Genomic DNA, 19,883 nt, shown 5'->3' on the forward strand with positions numbered 1-19,883 from the left:
TGCCATGCACATGCACACACTTGCTTATGTGTTTCCGCATAGAGCGGCAGGAGATGGTGACTGACTCCTAGATCTATCTCCCCACCAGCAATGGTAATGATGGAAGTTAAGAATGGATGAGGTTATGCTGGGGCAGCATATAGATGAAAGAAAAGTGACACCTGAGGTTAGTCTGCTAGGGAACTCAGAAGAGGACCAGTTGTCAAGAAAGAATCACAGGAGCAGAGTCTTGGAAGATACAGGGAGAGGGTTTCATAAGAAAGGAGCAATCAATTGTGTTAAAGGCAGCAAATAAATTGAGAAATAACGAATGGAAGATAAGCCTTGAGATCTGTCCAGAAAGTTTGCTGGTAACCTAAAGTGGAGGTGCTTGAAGGCAGTTTATACAAAATGGAGACCCAGTTCAAAATTGGATTAAACAATATGTTCAGAGTGAAGAGGGAGACTCATGTTGAGGGGCTTGAGGTTGTGGGAAATGATGAAATGTTTAAATGCAGAAGAGTGTCTCACTGAGGATGAGAGAGAGGGACAGTTGAGTTGGGGACAAGGGCATAAAAAAGGATAGAATTGAGGGAGCAGGTTGAAGACTTGGTGGCTGTGAGTAGGACAGACACCAGAATTGGAAGCTGGGCTGAAGGTGCAGCATGTGCGGTGTGCACGCAGAAGGCTGTAGACAGCATTTTTAAAGTTAGTTGGACAATGACAGGATTGCAGGTGGAGATGAGCTGGTGATAGTTATTTGCATTTTACTCTACAGAAGTGAAGTAGTAAAGCTATTTCACAGAAAAGTTGGATATATTGCTATTGGAGGAACTCTGTGGACCTCTAGATTTTAGCTAGAGCTACTCAAGGGAAAGAGCAGGAAGAGAAAAATGAGATGTGGGGTTTATCAAAATTAGTTTTAACTGATAAAAGTCAGAAATACCCATCTTTCACTGCAGCAAGCCATGATTATGATATTAATCTACTATATTATTCTATGCAAGTCTGCTGGAGGGAGCAAAAACTGGCTCTCACTTCATCTGTCTGCCAGAACATGAGAATACTCCTATTTTCTTACAAATCACCATTTAAATACAGAAACTGAATTATTTTTTCAGACTACAGGTTTCAGACTATCCCCTTTTCCACCCACATGGAGGACTATTACTACAAGTTAAAAAAGACGGTTACTCACCTTTGTAACTGTTGTTCTTCAAGATGTGTTGCTCACATCCATTCCAGTTAGGTGTGCGCGCCGCGCGTGCACGTTCGCCGGAAACTTTTTACCCTAGCAACTCCAGTGGGCCGGCAGGTCGCCCCCTGGAGTGGCGCCGCCATGGCGCCCAATATATATTCCTGCCGGCCCGCCCGCTCCTCAGTTCCTTCTTGCCGGCTACTCCGACAGTGGGGAAGGAGGGCGGGTGTGGAATGGATGTGAGCAACACATCTCGAAGAACAACAGTTACAAAGGTGAGTAACCGTCTTTTCTTCTTCGAGTGATTGCTCACATCCATTCCAGTTAGGTGAATCCCAAGCCATACCTAGGCGGTGGGGTCGGAGTGAGAAGTCGCGGCATGGAGCACTGCAGTTCCGAAGGCCGCATCCTCTCTTGACTGCTGGACCAGGGCGTAGTGGGAAGCAAAGGTGTGGACCGATGACCAGGTCGCTGCCCGACAGATTTCCTGGATGGGACACGGGCGAGGAAAGCCAGCGACGACGCCTGCGCCCTGGTAGAATGCGCAGTCACACGGCCCGTAGGGACACGGGCCAAGTCATAACAGGTCCTAATGCAGGACGTTACCCAAGAGGATAACCTCTGGGAGGAGATAGGAAGCCCTTTCATACGGTCCGCTACCGCCACGAAAAGCTGGGGGGATTTGCGGAAGGGTTTGGTCCTCTCCACGTAGAACGCGAGAGCCCTACGGACATCAAGCGAGTGGAGCTGCTGCTCCCTGCCTGAGGAGTGAGGTTTCGGGAAAAAAACCGGGAGGAATATCTCTTGGTTGACATGGAAGGCTGAGACCACCTTGGGTAGAAAGGCAGGGTGTGGTCTCAGTTGCACCTTGTCCTTGTGGAAGACCGTATATGGGGGGTCTACCACAAGAGCTCGGAGTTCCGACACCCGTCTAGCTGAGGTGATAGCTACTAGAAAGGCAGTCTCCCAAGAGAGGTAAAGCAGGGAGCAAGTAGCTAACGGCTCAAAGGGGGGCCCCATGAGCCGGGACAACACCAGGTTAAGATCCCAGGTTGGAGCAGGGGGACGGACGTTAGGGAATAAACGTTCCAGCCCTTTCAGGAATCTCGACACCGTTGGGTGAGAAAAAATGGAGCGACCATCCGCACCCGGGTGAAAGGAGGAGATAGCTGCTAGGTGGACTCGCAACGACGATATGGCCAGACCTTGCCCTTTGAGGGACCAAACGTAGTCTAAGATGTCAGTCACCGAAACTTCCATAGGGCGGAGATTTCTCTCTACGCACCAACAGGAGAAGCACTTCCATTTTGCCGAATATGTGGCTCTTGTGAACGGCTTCCTGCTGCTCAAGAGCACCTCCCTCACCGGCGTGGAGCAGCGCAGCTCAGAACCAGTCAGCCACGCAGGAGCCATGCCGCCAGGTGCCGCGACTGCAGGTCTGGGTGACAGAGGGTCCCGTGTTCCTGGGTGATCAGGTCCGGATGAAGGGGCAGGGGAACCGGGTCGGCTACGGCCAGGTCCAGCAGCATGGTGTACCAGTGCTGCCTGGGCCAAGCCGGGGCCACCATGATCACGTGAGCCCTGTCCCTGCGCACCTTCAGCAGGACCCTGTGGACCAGAGGGAACGGGGGAAACGCATAATACAGGTGGGTCGACCACTGGATGAGGAAGGCATCCGCTATCGACCCCGGCTCCCTGCCCTGAAAGGAGCAGAATGCTTGGCACTTCCTGTTCCCCTTGGACGCAAAGAGGTCCACCCGGGGATAACCCCACCTCCGGAAAATGGAGAGAGCGACGTCCGGACGGAGGGACCACTCGTGTGACAGGAAGGATCTGCTCAATCGATCCGCCAGCGTGTTCCGTACTCTGGGGAGGAAGGAAGCCCTGAGGTGAATGGAGTGGGCTACGCAAAAGTCCCAGAGTCGTATCGCCTCGTGGCACAGGGAGGAGGACCTGGTGCCGCCCTGCTTGTTGATATAGTACATGGTCGTCGTGTTGTCCGTGAACACGGCGACACAACGACCCTGAAGCTGATGACAGAACGCTTGACAAGCAAGGCGGACCGCTCTCAACTCCCGCATGTTGATGTGTAGCCCCACCTCCTCCTGGGACCACAGGCTCTGCGTCCGCAGGGTCCCTAGGTGGGCCCCCCAGCCTAGATCTGAGGCATCCGTTGTTAGGGATACCGAGGGCTGAGGGGGGTGGAAAGGGAGACCCGCACATAACACGGACTGGTCCAGCCACCAGCCGAGAGAGTCTAAGACCTTCTGGGGGATTGTGACTAACATGTCTAACGGCTGCCTTGACGGCCTGTAATGATTGATAAGCCACAGCTGGAGGGGCCTCATGCGGAGCCGAGCGTAATCGGTCACAAAGGTGCAAGCCGCCATGTGGCCTAACAGGGTTAGACATGTCCGCACTGACGTCAATGGGGCTGACCGCAAACGTTGAACGATCGCCGACATGGTCTGGAATCGTTGCAGTGGCAGCAAGGCCCTGCCCACAGTGGCGTCCAGGACGGCCCCGATAAATTCCACCTTCTGTGTGGGCATCAGGGTGGACTTGTCTGTGTTTACCAAGAGGCCCAGACTTGCGAACATGCCGGTGATCACGCGGACATGGCTGCTGACTTGTTGTTCCAACGTGCCCCGAATCAACCAATCGTCCAGATAAGGAAACACGTGGACACGATTGCGCCGAAGATGCGCCACAACAACTGCCATGCATTTTGTAAACACCCTCGGGGCCGTGGACAGGCCAAATGGGAGGACTGCAAATTGATAATGAAGAGCCCCCACAACGAAGCGGAGGAAACGTCTGTGGCGTGGCCAAATGGCAATGTGAAAATACGCGTCCTGCATGTCGAGGGCGGCGTACCAGTCTCCCGGATCCAGGGATGGGATAATGGTCCCCAGGGATACCATGCGGAACTTCAACTTCACGAGGTATTTGTTGAGCTCTCGCAGGTCGAGGATAGGCCTGAGGCCTCCCTTGGCCTTGGGGATCAGAAAGTAGCGGGAATAAAACCCCTTGCCTTTCTCGTTTTCCGGAACCGCCTCTATAGCTCCTTTGCTGAGGAGCGTCTGCACCTCCTGCCGAAGGAACTGCTCGTGAGAGGGGTCCCTGAAGAGGGACGAGGAAGGGGGGCGGGAAGGAGGAAATGAAACAAACTGCAGGCGGTATCCCGTCTGCACCGTGCTTAAGACCCAGCGGTCCGATGTTATTTGGGACCACGCCGGGAAGAAAAACGAAAGGCGGTTGGAAAACGGGGGGGAAGGATCCATTAGGGAAACTGTTACTGCGCCCTCGGGCGCACCTTCAAAATGAAGGCTTAGGTCCAGGCGGGGGCTTAGAGGAGCCTTGGTTCTGCCCTCCTTGGTTCCCCGAATGCCTGCGCCTTCCATTCCTGCCGCGGCGCCTGTTAAGGTCCTGCCGCTGCCGGAACTGGGAAAACGGCCTGCGCTGTTGTTGATGCTGTGGCCGGAAGGGTCTACGCTGCGTCACGGGAGTGTGCATCCCGAGGGACCGCATGATGACTCGGTTATCTTTCAGACTCTTGAGTCTGGGGTCTGTCTTGTCGGAGAACAAGCCCTGGCCTTCGAAAGGAAGGTCCTGTATAGTATGCTGGAGTTCCGGCGGAAGGCCGGAAACCTGCAGCCAGGAGATGCGACGCATCGTAACTCCCGACGCGAGGGTACGGGCAGCCGAGTCTGCAGCGTCCAAGGAGGCTTGCAAGGCCGTGCGTGCGACCTTTTTGCCTTCATCTGAGATGGCCGCCCACTCTTGGCGAGCGTCTTGTGGCAGCAGCTCCTTAAATCTGTCTGCTGCCACCCAGGAATTGAAGGCGTATCTGCTCAGTAGGGCTTGCTGGTTGGAGACCCTGAGCTGCAGTGCCCCAGCCGAGTACACCTTACGGCCGAGGAGGTCCATCCGCCTGGCTTCTCTGGATTTGGGGGCTGGAGCCTCCTGGCCATGACGCTCTCTATCATTCACGGATTGAACCACCAGGGAACCCGGTGTCGGGTGCACATGGAGGTACTCATAGCCTTTAGAAGGGGCCATGTACTTCCTCTCGACGCCCTTGGCAGTAGGATGAATGGAGGCCGGAGACTGCCAGATGGTGTTGGCGTTGGCCTGGATGGTTCGTATGAAGGGCAGGGCGACCCTGGTGGGAGCGTCAGATGAGAGGATGGTGACAATTGGATCCTCTATCTCTGAGACCTCCTCGGCTTGCAGACTCAGATTTTGAGCTAATCGCCTGAGGAGGTCTTGGTGAGCCCTAAGATCCAGCGGTGGGGGGCTGTTGGAGGAGGTACCAGCCACCGCTTCATCCGGGGAGGAGGATGAGGAGACCCCAGGCAAGAGAGTGTCTAACTGTGGGTCTTCCTCAGCCCTCGCCTCTGCCTCAGGAGCCAAAGCGGAGTCTTGTTGCTTGGACCCTTCCTCCCCATCCGGGGAGGGAGGGGGGCGAGACAACGAGGCTTCAGGAGCCCTACGCTCCGCAGTCGCCGGCCTAGCAGGGAGCTGTTGGGGGCCCTGGGCCTGATGGTATGCCCAGGGTGTCCAGAATCCCCATTGTTGCGGGCCTTGGTCCTGCTGCGGCGGATCACTGAACAGCGCCGCCTGCCGGTCGGTGCCCAGCGCATACCCGCTGTCCGTTTGCGAGGATACGGACGGCTGTCTAGAGGGCCATGGTGGGGCCGACCCTGGATGGTAAGGGTCTGCGCGGGTCGGCACAGAGGATCGTCTCGGTGCCGGGGACCGGTGCCGGGAGTCATATCGGTGCCGGGATCGGGATTGGGACCGGGTTCTGTCACGGTGCTGGGATCCTGATCGGTACCGGGCGCCGCTTCGGTGCCGGGACCTGCCACCAGCTCGGTGCCGGGAGGTCGACCGGGACCGGGACCTGCCACCAGCTCGGTGCCGGGAGGTCGACTGGTGCGGCGAATAGCGTCGGGACCTGCTCCTGGAATCGCGGTGCCGGTCTCGGCGACTGGAACCTGACCGCGATCGTCTTGATGTCGACCGGTGCCGCGAGTGCGACCGGTACTGCTGAGGGGAGCGGTGCCGGGACTGCGAGCGGCGGCGGGACCTGGAGCGACCATGACGTCGGGACCTGGATCGCGAACGAGAGTCTTGAGGTGGTGCCGACATCATGGGCTTGCCTCTGGACACGACCCGCACCGGAGGTACCGGGGGTGGCAGCCGAGTGGGCTCAGTCAGGGCTATGAGGTCCCGAGCCGAGGCGAAGGTCTCCGGTGTGGATGGGACCACTATCTCAACCCCAGATCTCGTGGGGGAGCTCGGCGGTACCGGACTCGACGGACCCGCCGGGCCCGGAGTCGACGGTGCCGGCGGCGCCGCGGCCGATGTCGAGGCCGGGCGCTCTAGCCGGGTCTGCCTGGCCGGAGTAGCGGACTTCGACGGCCTTGGCTCTGTCTCCCGTGCCGGAGAAGGTCGGTGCCGGGGAGTCTTCTCTGTGCCGGTGCGATCCGGTGCCGGCGCCGAGATCCCGGCCTGCGAAGCCGTCGGGTCAAGCGCCGCCTCCATAAGGAGAGTTCGGAGTCTTTGATCCCTCTCCTTCTTTGTCCTTGGCTTAAAAGCCTTACAGATGCGGCACTTGTCGGATCTGTGCGATTCCCCTAGGCACTTCAGGCACGCTTCGTGGGGATCGCTGGTAGGCATGGGCTTCTTGCAGGCCGCACACTGCTTGAAGCCCGGCGAAACAGGCATGAGCCTGGCGCCGGGTGCCGGGAAGGGCTAAGCCCCCGGCGAAGAACTATTTAACAACTACTTAACTTAACTACTACTTAAACTAATTAATAACTACAATAGTACTAGAGATAAACGATAGATAAGCGATAGATAACTAGGAGAGCTAGGGACGTGGAGGACAGCTATGCCACGCTCCACAGTTCCAACGACCGACACGGCGGTAAGAAGGAACTGAGGAGCGGGCGGGCCGGCAGGGATATATATTGGGCGCCATGGCGGCGCCACTCCAGGGGGCGACCTGTCGGCCCACTGGAGTTGCTAGGGTAAAAAGTTTCCGGCGAACGTGCACGCGCGGCGCACACACCTAACTGGAATGGATGTGAGCAATCACTCGAAGAAGAACAAGTTATGATATACCTGCAAGTTCAGATTTTCACCTATTACATGGGAGAAGCAGGAAGCTAAAGAGGAGGCTCTGAGGGTATGTCCACACTATGAAATTAGATCAAATTTTATAGAAGTCGATTTTTAGAAATCGATTTTATACAGTCAACTGCCTATGTCCACACTAAGCGCATTAAGGCAGCGGAGTGCGTCCTCACTACTGTGGCTAGCATTGACTTTCGGAGTGGTGCACTATGGGTAGCTATCCCACAGTCTCCACCGCCCACTGGAATTCTGGGTTAAGCTCCCAGTGCCTGATGGGGCAAAAACTCTGTTGCAGGTGGTTTTGGGTACATGTCATCAGTTGCCCCTCCCTCCGTGAAAGCAATGGCAGACAATCGTTCTGTGCCTTTTTTCCGCACAGACGCCATACCACGGCAAGTGTGCAGCCTGCTCAGCTCAGCTCACTGACACCACCACTGTTGTGTTCTGGGTGATTCCTGGGTGCTGCTGGCAGCAGACGGTTCAATAGGACTGCAAACCATCACCATTGTCATACACCGCTTCCACTGCAACTCTGCTTTCCTGCTCTCCTTCAGACGCCATACCACAGCAAGTGCGCAGCCTCCTCATCTGAGCTCACCGACACTGCTGCTATTGTGTCCAGGGTGCTGCTGGCAGCAGATGGTGCAGAAGGACTGCAAACCATCACCATCGTCATACACCGCTTCCACTGCAACTCTGCTCTGCTGATATTGTCTTGACAGCGAATTTCTCCATGTTGTCCGTCATGGGCTCCCGGGTCCTTGGGAAATGCGTGTACTGCTAACTGTCATCCTTCACCGCTTCCACTGCAACTCTGCTCTCCTGGTGCCATGAATCTGTCGTTCAGTATAAATATCTATTGTCGTAGCATCCGTCATCATGCACTGATTCTGCAGAAACTCTGCTTTCCTTCAGACACCATACCACGGCAAGCATGGAGCCCACTCAGCTCAACATCACTGCTGCTGTTGTGAGCATTGTAAACACCTCACACATTATCCTGCAGTATGTGCAGAACCAGAACCTGCAAAAGCAGGTGAGGAGGCGACGACAGCACGATCACGATAGTGATGAGGACATGGACACAGACTTCTCTCAAAGCATGGGCCCTGGCAATTTGGACATCAGAGTGGTAATGAGGCAGGTTCATGCTGTTGAACGCCGATTCTGGGCCCAGAAACAAGCACAGACTGGTGAGACCACATAGTGTTGCAGGTCTGGGATGATTCCCAGTGGCTGCGAAACTTTCACATGCATAAGAGCACTTTCATGGAACTTTGTGACTTGCTTTCCCCAGCCCTGACATGCAAGAATACCAAGATGAGAGCAGCCCTCACAGCTGAGAAGTGAGTGGCAATAGCCCTCTTGAAGCTTGCAATGCCAGACAGCTACTGGTCAGTCGGTAATCAATTTGGAGTGGGTAAATCTACTGTGGGGGCTGCTGTGATACAAATGGCCAACGCAATCACTGAGCTTCTGCTATCCAGGGTAGTGACTCTGGGAAATGTGCAGCTTATAGTGGATGGCTTTTCTGCAATGGGATTCCCTAACTGTGGTGGGGCGACAGATGGAACGCATATCCCTATCTTGGGACCGGACCCCATGGCAGCCAGTACATAAACTGCAAGGGGTACTTTTCAATGGTGTTGCAAGCACTGGCGGATCACAAGGGACGTTTCATCGACATCAGTGTGGGATGGCCGGGAAAGGTACATGACACTCACATCTTCAGGAACTCTGGTCTGTTTGAACAGCTGCAGGAAGGGACTTGCTTTCCAGACCAGAAAATAACTGTTGGGAATGCTGAAATGCCTACCTCTTAAATGCCAGGGCTCATGAAACCATACACAGGAATCCTGGACAGTAGTCAGGAGCTGTTCAACTATAATTAATTAATTTTCAGGCAGCACTGCTGCGGGTCCCTGTTGTAGCCTCTATCCATCACACCCTTAGAGATTTTTTCAAATATTTTGGCATTTTGTTTTTTGGAATGGATTCGTCTCCCCTAACAGCGATCAGATCCAGTACTTCCCGTTTGGTCCACGCCGGAGCTCTTTTGCGATTCTGGGATTGCATGGTCACCTGTGCTAATGAGCTCTGCATGGTTACCCATGCTGATGAGCTCGCCACGCTGGCCAAACAGGAAATGAAATTCAAAAGTTCCCAGGGCTTTTTCCTGTCTACCTGGCCAGTGCATCTGAGTTGAGAGTGCTGTCCAGAGAAGTCACAATGGGGCACTCTGGGATAGCTCCGGGAGTCCAATACTGTCGAATTGCGTCCACTAATCCCCTCGTTGGGGAGGAGTACAGAAATCAATTTTAAGAGTCCGTTAAGTTGATAAAAATGGCCTTGTCATGTGGACGGGTTCAGGGTAAAATCGATCTAACACTGCTAAATTTGACCTAAACTCATACTGTAGATCAGGGCTTAGAAATCTTTCAGAAAATAAACAAATAGCTCTGTTGCATTCTGAATATATTCTTTATTATTTCTGAGTGTTGAAGTCTCATGGGAAGAATTCCAACAGAATCACAAGGCAGCTCAGGAAAGTTAGGCCCCTTTTAGCACAGTGTGTATACAGAATGAAGAAATAAAACCCTTCTCAGAATAAACATTGACATATCTAATCAGTTTTGTATTGTTTCTGAAAATTCAGAAAATAGCTGTCCCTGTGCCCCGCCCCCCACCAGTTTCTGCCAAGAATGGCCAATCTTCTTGCTGCTCCCTTATTTAGAAAAAGTAGTGAAAACTTTCTTGTTGGCTGGGCATTTAGGAACACTAAAACCTCTATGCTGAGCAATATACAGGGCCAACCCTCAGTTTTGTGGGAAGTAAATTATGCAGGATTCCAGGCAGAATGCTACAACATTAAGTGGGATGTGTACTTCACCACCATGTTGATCAGACACATACATAAAGCTGCACAATCCTCATTGATCAACTGCCTTGTTATGCACTATCCCTAAGTTGTGTGAAATTACATTCACTTTCACGCAACAGTTTTTTGGGAAGTTTTGTAATGACATGGTGCTTGGATACTGCCATGATGGATGCTGTACAAAACTCTAAAGGAGATGTAAATGTTTAAAAAAAACAGTAGCAACATATTGGCTGTACATAGGGAAAGAGGGAAGCATAAGACTGAGCAACTTATTAAATTGTTACAAACGAGACTTCATTCATATTTAAGTTTCTTACTCTTTGTTAGAAGTAAATACATCCTTTAGCACATGGAGAAATAAAATGTTGTCACACTGTGTAACTCACCAGGTTTCTTCCCTAAACTTCCTGTTTTTCCAGCAGTTCCAGGGACCTTAAAATAAAAAGGTAAATATAAAAAAGTTACACACATTCATGTTTATTTCTCCTGACTATCAAAATGGCTTTGCTACAGCATTTTCCAAAAGAAGGCTCTGAATAGTTAGTGACTGTCCTAGAGTGGATCTATCCTTGTAGCAATTCTCAGATAGATTGTCACCCCAAATATTATCTGTAATAGCGAGTAATGAATAATTAAAAACAAACATCTTCACTAGTTTAGGCAGGAGAATCTGGGAAGGTTTCCAGCTGTGTGACCATGCATGAACGCCATCAATCTAAAGGGAAGATGATAATACAATCTGAGTCAGAGTTCACAGCGGGCGAAATTGCTCCTGCTAAACTAGATGGAGAATCAACCTCTGAAAACCCCAAAATCCTATTGCACATCAGAGTTATTGAAAGTCTGCCCAGAAAAACAGTACCTCTGAATGCTGGAAAAATGTAATAAAACAACATTGTAATATTACTGAAACCTTCATCGCTCTTCTGCTCTCCCCCCTGTGCTGCTATCACTTGTGTTACATCCAACATTAAGTTGTAAGACCCAAGAACAGGACCATGTTTTATTTGTTCTTAAAGTGCACTGCATAAATAATGAACAGTTGAGATTAGATTTAATCTACTAAATGAGCTCTCCCAACAGCATAACAGGGATATAAACAATATATTTACAAAAATACAAGTTTTCTGATCTACATCTTCTAAACTGATTCTTAATGAAGAATTTGCTGCATTGAGGCAAGTCTTGGAGGAAGATGCTTTCTGAAAGAGCTATTACTGGACTGCAGAAGTGCCCCAAAACATTGCACTATCATAACCATAGTGTTTTGGAGCTCCATCACAGAAGAGATTACTGTATTTTCTATTTTAATAGAAAAGATGAGCGCCCTTTAAGTATCTAAATACTGTACTTTAAGTATCTATATACTATAAAAATTATCGCTCTTTAATCTTTCCCAAAAGTAAAAAAAGTTGAGCGATGACTACACAAGCACTAATATTTCACATATATAATCCACAGACAGTTATAGCTCATTAACACAGATGTCAAGACTTAAAAAAATGTGCACCTAAAGTTAGGATCCTAAATCCTTACTCAGGCACCTAAATCCAATCCAAATAAGAGTTTAGAAGGCTAAATTTAGACCCCCATTTTTTAAAGTCTTGACCATAATATTTTTATTTTGAAGAGAAGTGCAATAAATCAATAGAATACATTATATTTCTCATCTTGTTGCAAGAAGGAACTTAAGTGTATACAGACAATCACATAATGACCCAGCTAACATCCATTGATGGATGACAACTGCATTCTCAAATAGAGGAGAACGTGCATGAGAAAATTTCTCTTAAGTTTAATACCACCTCCAGAAAAGAAAAGTGAATCACTCCCCTCCCCCCACAATACTGACAAAAGCATTCCGCCTTTCAGGGCCTACACATGTGGTGGGAGTGCATCCAACTTCAGAACTTCTGGAATTTAATTGATATGAATCTAACTTCACCAGAATATGGCTATTAGGTAAGCTTATTTTTCTCCTGGGCTTGTTCCCTTGGGTTCATTATTACAATACCTTGCTTTGGAATGAAAAGCTTAATATTTCATGTTAGGATATTTCCCCTTTTATATTGTTTCAAGTCATATCTTACTGCCCATTCTCTTTGGTCATAGTACTGTTAACTGGAAAACAGCAGTAATTCCTCTGAGTTGGCTGTACATGATTATCATACGGGCCTTTAATAACAGTAAGTGACAAGTACTCCAGGTGTTCATAACTTTTTTCTTTCTGAAGCCCACCCACAACATGCTATGAAAACTCCAGGGCCCAGTGGGGAGGGGGGACTCAGGGCTCTCTGCCGGGGCTTGGGGGCTCGGGAATAGGTGTAGTTTGACTTCTATTTTGGGTAGGCAGGGGCCAGGGGGACTCGAGACAGCTCCACACGGCGGGGTCAGGAAGGGAATGCACCTCCATCCCCTGATTTCACCGCAGCAGGCCACTCAGCCTGTCTGGTGGGGAATACAACCAAAAATTATAACTCAAAAGGTGGGGGACAAACAGCTCAGGTTGTAGGTGGAGGGTAGCTATTGGCTGTGTGCCGGGAGCGCTCCCCTGTGGTCTCTGTTCCTCGAGGGCTCTGTCAGCAATGGAGCCGGGTCTGCCTGCCCAGGCAGCTCTTACTGGTTGCGTGAGCAAAGGAGGCTGGGAGCTAAGGAGCAGCTTCAACCCCCTGAAGCAGCAGGAAATAAGGTTTTCCACCTCTGACCTGGCCAGGGAGTGGAGAGACAAGGAGGTGGAGAAGGAGCAGGTTGTACCTTCCCCGGGACTGTCCTGCTCTGCACTGTAGTTTCGGAGTGGGAGGTGTAACACTGATGTCTCCCCAACTCTGACCAGGGGCTCAGGGCTTCTGTCCCATGAGGAGTACGGGGGTTCCCAGCTTCAGCCCTGCAGGGGGTGTTGAGGCTCCGGCTCTGGGTTTTAGCCACAGGGCCCCATGGCCCCCTGGAAAGGGTTTGGTGACCCCTAGGGGACCGTGGACCTCCTGTTGAGAACCACTGGGGTACTCCATGGTAGTTTATACAGAAATCTCTCTCAAATTTCACTGTAATCATGCATTTTTCATGTCCAATAAAGTTGTAAGAAAAAAAACCCTCCATATGATTCACTGAGTTGAAATCATCAAATGAACATTATGAAGTGGACAAATAAGACACAAAAAAGGATAGACTTTATAATGTTTCACATCTCTTTACCTCAGAATCTTTCAGTCTCACATAATTAGAAGGAAAGACTCCAGATTTGTCACCCAATGTTCCTGTCCACCAGTCACCGTCTTTTTTTGTCACAAGAATCATATCTCCTTGTTGAAAGATTAAGTCTCCTTGTTCTGAACTCTCATATGTGTACATGGCAATATATTCTGGAGGAGAAGTTGTTAAAAAATGGGAAATGCTTGATGAATCATCAAAGTATAATTTGCAAAAATCTATTTTTATGAAAGTAATGCCATATGACCTGTCCAAAGGTTAGATATTCATAGCTTTCTGCCTATTGCTTCTGTGTAGGCAACACTTTACTCCCAAACATTTTCCCTTCCTTCATAAGGGAGGTTTAATATTTAAATTTCTAAATTAGATGATCTTCAAGACTACTTTAAGTTCTTTAAAGGCTTCTATTCTTAAAAAAAAAAAAAAAAAATCCTATTATGGATGAAGTTATTTTTGGTAAACCTCTAACGTAACCTAAGTGTGTAAAAAAACCCACACCTCCACCCAAACTGTTACATCTCTGTTTGATAACTTGTTCATTGAGATGTGCTTCACATGTCCATTCCACTTTAGGTGTGTGTGTATATGTTTGCCAGTGCACTGAAGCTGGAGAATTGTTTCCCATAATGGTCCCAAACAAGGCATCACATGCACTCTCTGAACATTCATGCTGCTAGCCAAAAGTATACCAGGGTGGAGTCACCCAATCTCTCTCAATTACTTCACTCCAGAAGAAAGTACTTGCTGTGACTCTGATATAGAAGGGAAGGAGGGTGGGTTGCGGAATGGACATGTGCAACACATCTTGAAGAACAGCTACTGAACAGGTAATGCAACCCTTTTTTCTTCTTTGATTGCTTGCACATGTCCATTCCACTTTAGGTGATCCACATGCAGTTCTAGATGGAATAGGAGATCGGAGTCTACTTAAAGAAGGACTGCAACAACATGCTCCCAAATATAGCCTCAAGGTTTGAGGTTTGGAAGGGAGCATAATGTGTGATGAACATATGTACAGATGACCAAGTTGCAGTCCTGCAAATTTTACTGTTGGGAATGTGACCCAAGAAAGCAGCCAATGCTGCTTGTGTTCTCATAGAGTATGCTAAAACTCTGAGATGGTGGAACCTCAGCAACATCTTAGCACAAATGAACAGAGGAGGTCCAGGAAGAAATCCTCTGAAAAGTGATAAGTTTCCCCCTCATCCTGTCAGCAAAGGAGACAGACAAATACTTGAGGAGACATTCTAAACAGATAAAAGGCTAACACATCCTGTGAAAGGCCAAAGTATAAAGTTTTTCCTCATCTTAGAGAGTGAGGTTTCAGGAAAAAAGGTTAGTAAGTATATAAGCTTATTTAGAATTCAACACCACTTTTGTGAGAAATTTGGGGTGTGGACACATCTTAACTTTCATAAAGATAAACATATAAGGAGCATCAGCCACCAAAGCCTGAAATTCTGTTACCAACCTGGTTGAAGTAATAGCCACCGAGAACACTACCTTCATTGAGAGATGAGAAAACAAATCACACAGTTATAGGTTCAAAAGGAGGCCCCATTAAAATGGAAAGAACCAAATTCAGAACCCTCGATAGTGTTGGTTCCTAACAGAAGGTAAACAGCCTGTCCAAACGTTTCAAGAGCATAACAGTCATAGAGTTGGACCAAGACAGATCTTTCATCTACCGGAGGATGGAATGTGGCAACAGCTGCCAGATGAACCCTCATGGAAGTGACAGAAAGTCCTTTTTCCTTTAGGTGAAGCAGGAAATCCAGAGAAGACTGAATCAGAGCCAGTGAAGGAGAGGTATTTTCCTGCTGTGACCACATGCTCTTCCATTTCTTGAGGTGAGTATAAGTGGGAGGGTTTTCTGCTGTTTAAAATATTTTACACTCCAAGGGAACAGATAGCTTCCTGAGAAGTTAGCCACTGAGCATTCAAGCAGTAAAGTATAGGCTAAGAGCTTTGGGATGTAGAGTCTGGCCATGGTCCTGCAAAACTATGTCCCGAGACTGAAGGGAGAGGTATAGAATCTTGAATTGAAAGGCTCAACAGGTCTGAGAACCAAAGCTGATGGGGGCATGCTGGAGTGATCAAATTAAGATGGCATGATCCTTTCCGAATTTGCTCAAAACACTTGGCATCATAGGGTTGGGAGGAAAAAAGTGTAAAGATGTTTCCCCTTCCAGGATAGCAGGAAGGCATATGACACAGACCCTGGCCTCTGACATGCCCTGGAACAGAGAACTGGTGACACGTCCTGTTCTGTTGGGTGGTGAACAAGTCTATTTCTGGCATTTCCCAAATTTGAAAAATGCACTTTGCTTTGTGATCTTTGCTAAATAATCTGCTGAGATGATCCACTAGACAGTCCCAAGATCCAGGAAGGCGAGGTGCTTTGAGCATAATCTTATTCCTGACACAGAAAGACCGAAGTTTCATTGCCACCTGGCACAGGGTGTGTCTGTCTAACCTGGCACCCCCTGGCTTGTTTAGACAGAATATCATAGCACTGTTGTCTTTGAGCATCTGTACAAAACAACTTTTGATGCAGAGAACAAACACTTGACAGATCAGGCTCAAAGCTCTTAAACACTGATGTGGAGGGAGAGATACTGATCTGTCCAATCTCTGAGTCTGAAAATCCCCCAAATGAGCTCCCCAACCAAAAGATGAAGCATCCATGACTAGGGTCATGGAGGGCAGGTCTGGGCCAAAAAAATCTACAAACCACCTTCTTTGGATACAATGGCAGGGTCCATTCACCAGTCTGGAAATGACGAAGCACTTCCACTGGATGTGCTGACTCACATACCTGAATGATGAGATGGTTAGGAGACAGTCTACAACAGGTATCAGCAACCTTTGGCATGCGGCCCATCAGGGAAAGCCCCTGGTGGGCCGGGCTGGTTTGTTTACCTGCTGCATCCGCAGGTTTGGCTGACCACAGCTCCCACTGGCCGTGGTTCGCAGCTCCAGCCAGCTGTACTAGAAGTGCCTAGTTGGAGCTGCCTTAGCTCTAACTTTGGTACTGGTCTTCTTGTGCAAACCTGTTGGGGACCCCATCCTCAAGATGAAGAGGGTTTCTTTTGGTCAGAGGAGGTCAAAATGGTGAACTTCTGCAGCTTGCCCAGTACTGAAAATGGAGATTGGTATCTCTAGCTTTCGCTGCTGCTTGGATGCTGCCAAATCTGGTGATGTGCTTTGAGATAGAGTCAAGTCTGAATCCCTATGTACAGAGCAGCTGGGGTCCAAAGAGGGAAGGAAAACTGTTTCTCTATCTCAAAGTCAAACATCTCTCAACTTCTTAGTTCTGGTTTGAAAGACCTGCACGGATAAGGCATTTATGCCTCACGTATACTTCTCCAAAACACTTTAAACAGGGAGTGAGGATTGCTGACGGGTACAGACTTGCTACAGCGAGAATGGCGCTTAAATCCCAGGGACTTATGTATGTCCCATTACCATGCTAAAAGTGCAAAGGAAGTGCTACTAATTAAAACTATAACTACAACCATACTAAACTATTTACAATAAAAAACTTCTAGCAATTTTTTTCTGAAAACAGAATGGGAGAGAGTGAAGTTCACACATGCCACAACTACTGACCATGAGCAGTAAAAAGGAATTGATGAGGGGGCAGAGCAGCTCCATCCTTTTATACCGTTGGCTAACATGTGCTGTCCTGATGGATAACTGTTATGGGGAAGAATTCTCCAGCTTCAGTGCCCTAGCACACACACTCCTAAAGTGGTATGGACACGTGCAAACACTTGATGACGATTTGCTTTATAAGCATACTTTCTATGGGTTCAATTTTATGCTGAGAAATAGCATTTTCAGTCCTGGCTTACACAATCCCAGTTTCTGAACTTCTGATACAGTCTTCCTTTTACATATGTCAGCTGACTCTCACGAACAATGAATTCTTTCATTTACTTGAAGCTTTGTGTGGAGACAGCTAATCTCATTGTATCCTATGCAACAGTTGGCTTGAAAATGCTAAGATAATGGTGGAATACACAATTTTGTTGACTACCAAATAGCTGACCATGTTTTAAGAGCAAAAAACACTGAAACAGACTGCTGTTGAAAAATGCAGTGTGTAATTTAATTACAGAACTAAATGAAAACCTGTACAACTAGGAGTGCAAATAAGAATCTCAGACAAATCAGTAACATCTTCTGAAGCAGTATGCCTATTACACAATTCACTCAACTGTAAAAAAAGGGAGCTTCTCAGAGGTATACCAAAGATTTCTGAAAATATTCTGTGTTATGTACTCTGCTTGTGGAAAACAGTGGCAAGCAGCAACCCCACCTTCAACCTTGAATCAGATATGCTATAGGTCAATAATTAAGTGACATAAATGACTGACCTGACCCAACTATTGCTGGATCCACTTCTATTTAAATGCAATCCCACCCCACCCCCAAAAAATCCTTAGTGTCAATATTACTTTTAATAGTACAAGAAATAGGGAGCCTACATGTTTAATAACTGAATCCAACTTCTACCAAGCTAACATGTCCTATGAAAAGTTTGTTATGTTGACAGCAGTTTTATCAATAATATCTTGGAAGAATAGTTTTGTATCTGTTTCCTGGTATCACTGCAGCCATACCTGTGCTAGCAGTGGAGTGGGTTCCAATGAAGGCAAAGGTCTGGCACATTTAGCACCTTCTTATGAAAAAAAGAGGTACAAACTTGTAGATAACTGTAAGTTCTCATATGGTTTTTTATTAACAATAGTTTATTAATGGAAGGTGCTTAATGTTCAAAATGACACAGGAACAACAAAAAATACTGATATCTAACTCAAGACACTGAGTGCTGTCATTATTTGCTATTAATTTATATTATTTATTTATATTATTTGCTATTAATTTATAATTTAAAATCTAACCTTCTTGGGTCACATAAGACAGCACAAATGAAAACTATTAAAAAATTTACAGTACATACATGCCTCTTTGGATAATTATCCCTTTCCTCATGGTGAGATCAGCACTGATTTGTCTTCCCTTTCTAAGAGGTGCAAAGTTTTGGTCTATCCAACACTTAAATAGGAAAACAGGCACTGCAGGATTCAAATTATTCACAAAGGAAGATTGTGAATGAAAAACTAAAATTTTAGGAGCCAACTTATTAATTTAATGAATAGTCTTGCTTATCTTGAAGCACATACGCATGTTTTTACATGGCATATACTGCATACACCCACAGTGTATGTTAAAAGAAAATACATCCTTTATGCATTTCAAATGCTGGGCCCTGGCCCTTCCTATTGTAGGCAGAAGGCTAAAAACAATCAGAAATATGGGATTGATTCTCAACTGCTTATAAATGACACTGCATAAATTAATGTACCTAAGTTAATTAGAAAAATACTATTCTTATGTAAATGAGCAGTTTTACAAAACATGCAGGGCATAGCCTTGAAGTCATAATTAATTCTGGAGGTAATTCAAATTCTTACTTTGTAAAGTAACAGGGTCTGATTCTGTAATGGTACTGAGTACAACCAACTCCCTCTGAACTTGTACTTATTACTAGATAATTTCTTTTATTAAAACTATACAGTAAGACGCTATTAATGTCATTCAATTCAAAGTCTTACCTTCACCTGACATAGCAGGTTTAGTTGCTGGTGATGTTACTCTCTTTAGACTAGCAGGACTTTCTGAAGAACCAGAATCCATGCTTAAAGAGAAAATATTAAATGCTTTAATTTCTCTAAATTTAACAAAAACAACTAAATGTTCTGAATAAAAGATAATTTAAAAGCTAGATCCATGAATAAACTACCTAAACTTGTAAAGCAAAAAGATAGTAAAATTTAAGTTTTAAACCTCAGCATGACAAAATACAGTTTGAAATCATGTAACTGGACTGAAAGAAAAAATTGCTGTGCTCCCCTCTGCTCCTTAGTAGGAAAACAAAGTTCATTCTAGTTTTCATTATCAACTAGAACATAGTTTTCACACAATGTATTGTATTAGATTACAATCTTTTTATCTTTCAAAACAACTGTTAGTAAAGTGAATATAGGAAAGTGGCACCTCTTTACTCACTAGCCCTACCCCACTCATATTTCAATTTCTACTTATTTTATCAACTTAAGTAAGATTGTGTTACATTTTAGTCTTCTTGGCATTGTGTAGTCTTCTTGGTTACAGGAGAGTAACCTGGATTCAGTTCCCACTCATACATCAATAGAATTGTTAGTTAAATTCTAAATGCAGAATTGTTGTTGGCGATACATGATGCAGGAAGAATCCAGCTTTGCTTTCATATCGCAAGCTGAGTTTGTATGTAGGACTGGAAGTTTAAAAAATAGAGGAAGCCAAAACACAAAGCTCATCCTTTTATTTATAAACGGAGCCACACTGATCTGAAACCAGAGATACAAATATGGCCACACAATGCCATTTTAATAAGTCACTTTTCAGAGCCAGCACTTTAAAAAC

General features: G+C 47.2%; 1 protein-coding gene across 9 annotated transcripts in view; it reads right to left on the reverse strand.

The window, feature by feature from the left end:
* The window catches only part of ITSN1 (intersectin 1), a 238,546-nt gene that overhangs the window by 58,317 nt on the left and 160,346 nt on the right, over positions 1-19,883 (reverse strand). For 7 of the 9 annotated variants that reach the window (XM_030578552.1, XM_030578544.1, XM_030578535.1 and 4 more), the window contains 3 exons: positions 19,034-19,116; positions 13,395-13,561; positions 10,589-10,634 (listed from right to left, as the gene is read on the reverse strand). In XM_030578552.1, the coding sequence (XP_030434412.1) occupies positions 10,589-10,634; positions 13,395-13,561; positions 19,034-19,116 (296 nt within the window). Of the gene's footprint in view, positions 1-10,584; positions 10,635-13,394; positions 13,562-19,033; positions 19,117-19,883 lie in introns of those variants that run through there. The other 2 variants (XM_030578590.1, XM_030578582.1) reach the window with 2 other exon arrangements.

This window comes from Gopherus evgoodei, chromosome 1, assembly GCF_007399415.2.
Source record: "Gopherus evgoodei ecotype Sinaloan lineage chromosome 1, rGopEvg1_v1.p, whole genome shotgun sequence".
Classification (NCBI taxonomy): domain Eukaryota; kingdom Metazoa; phylum Chordata; order Testudines; family Testudinidae; genus Gopherus; species Gopherus evgoodei.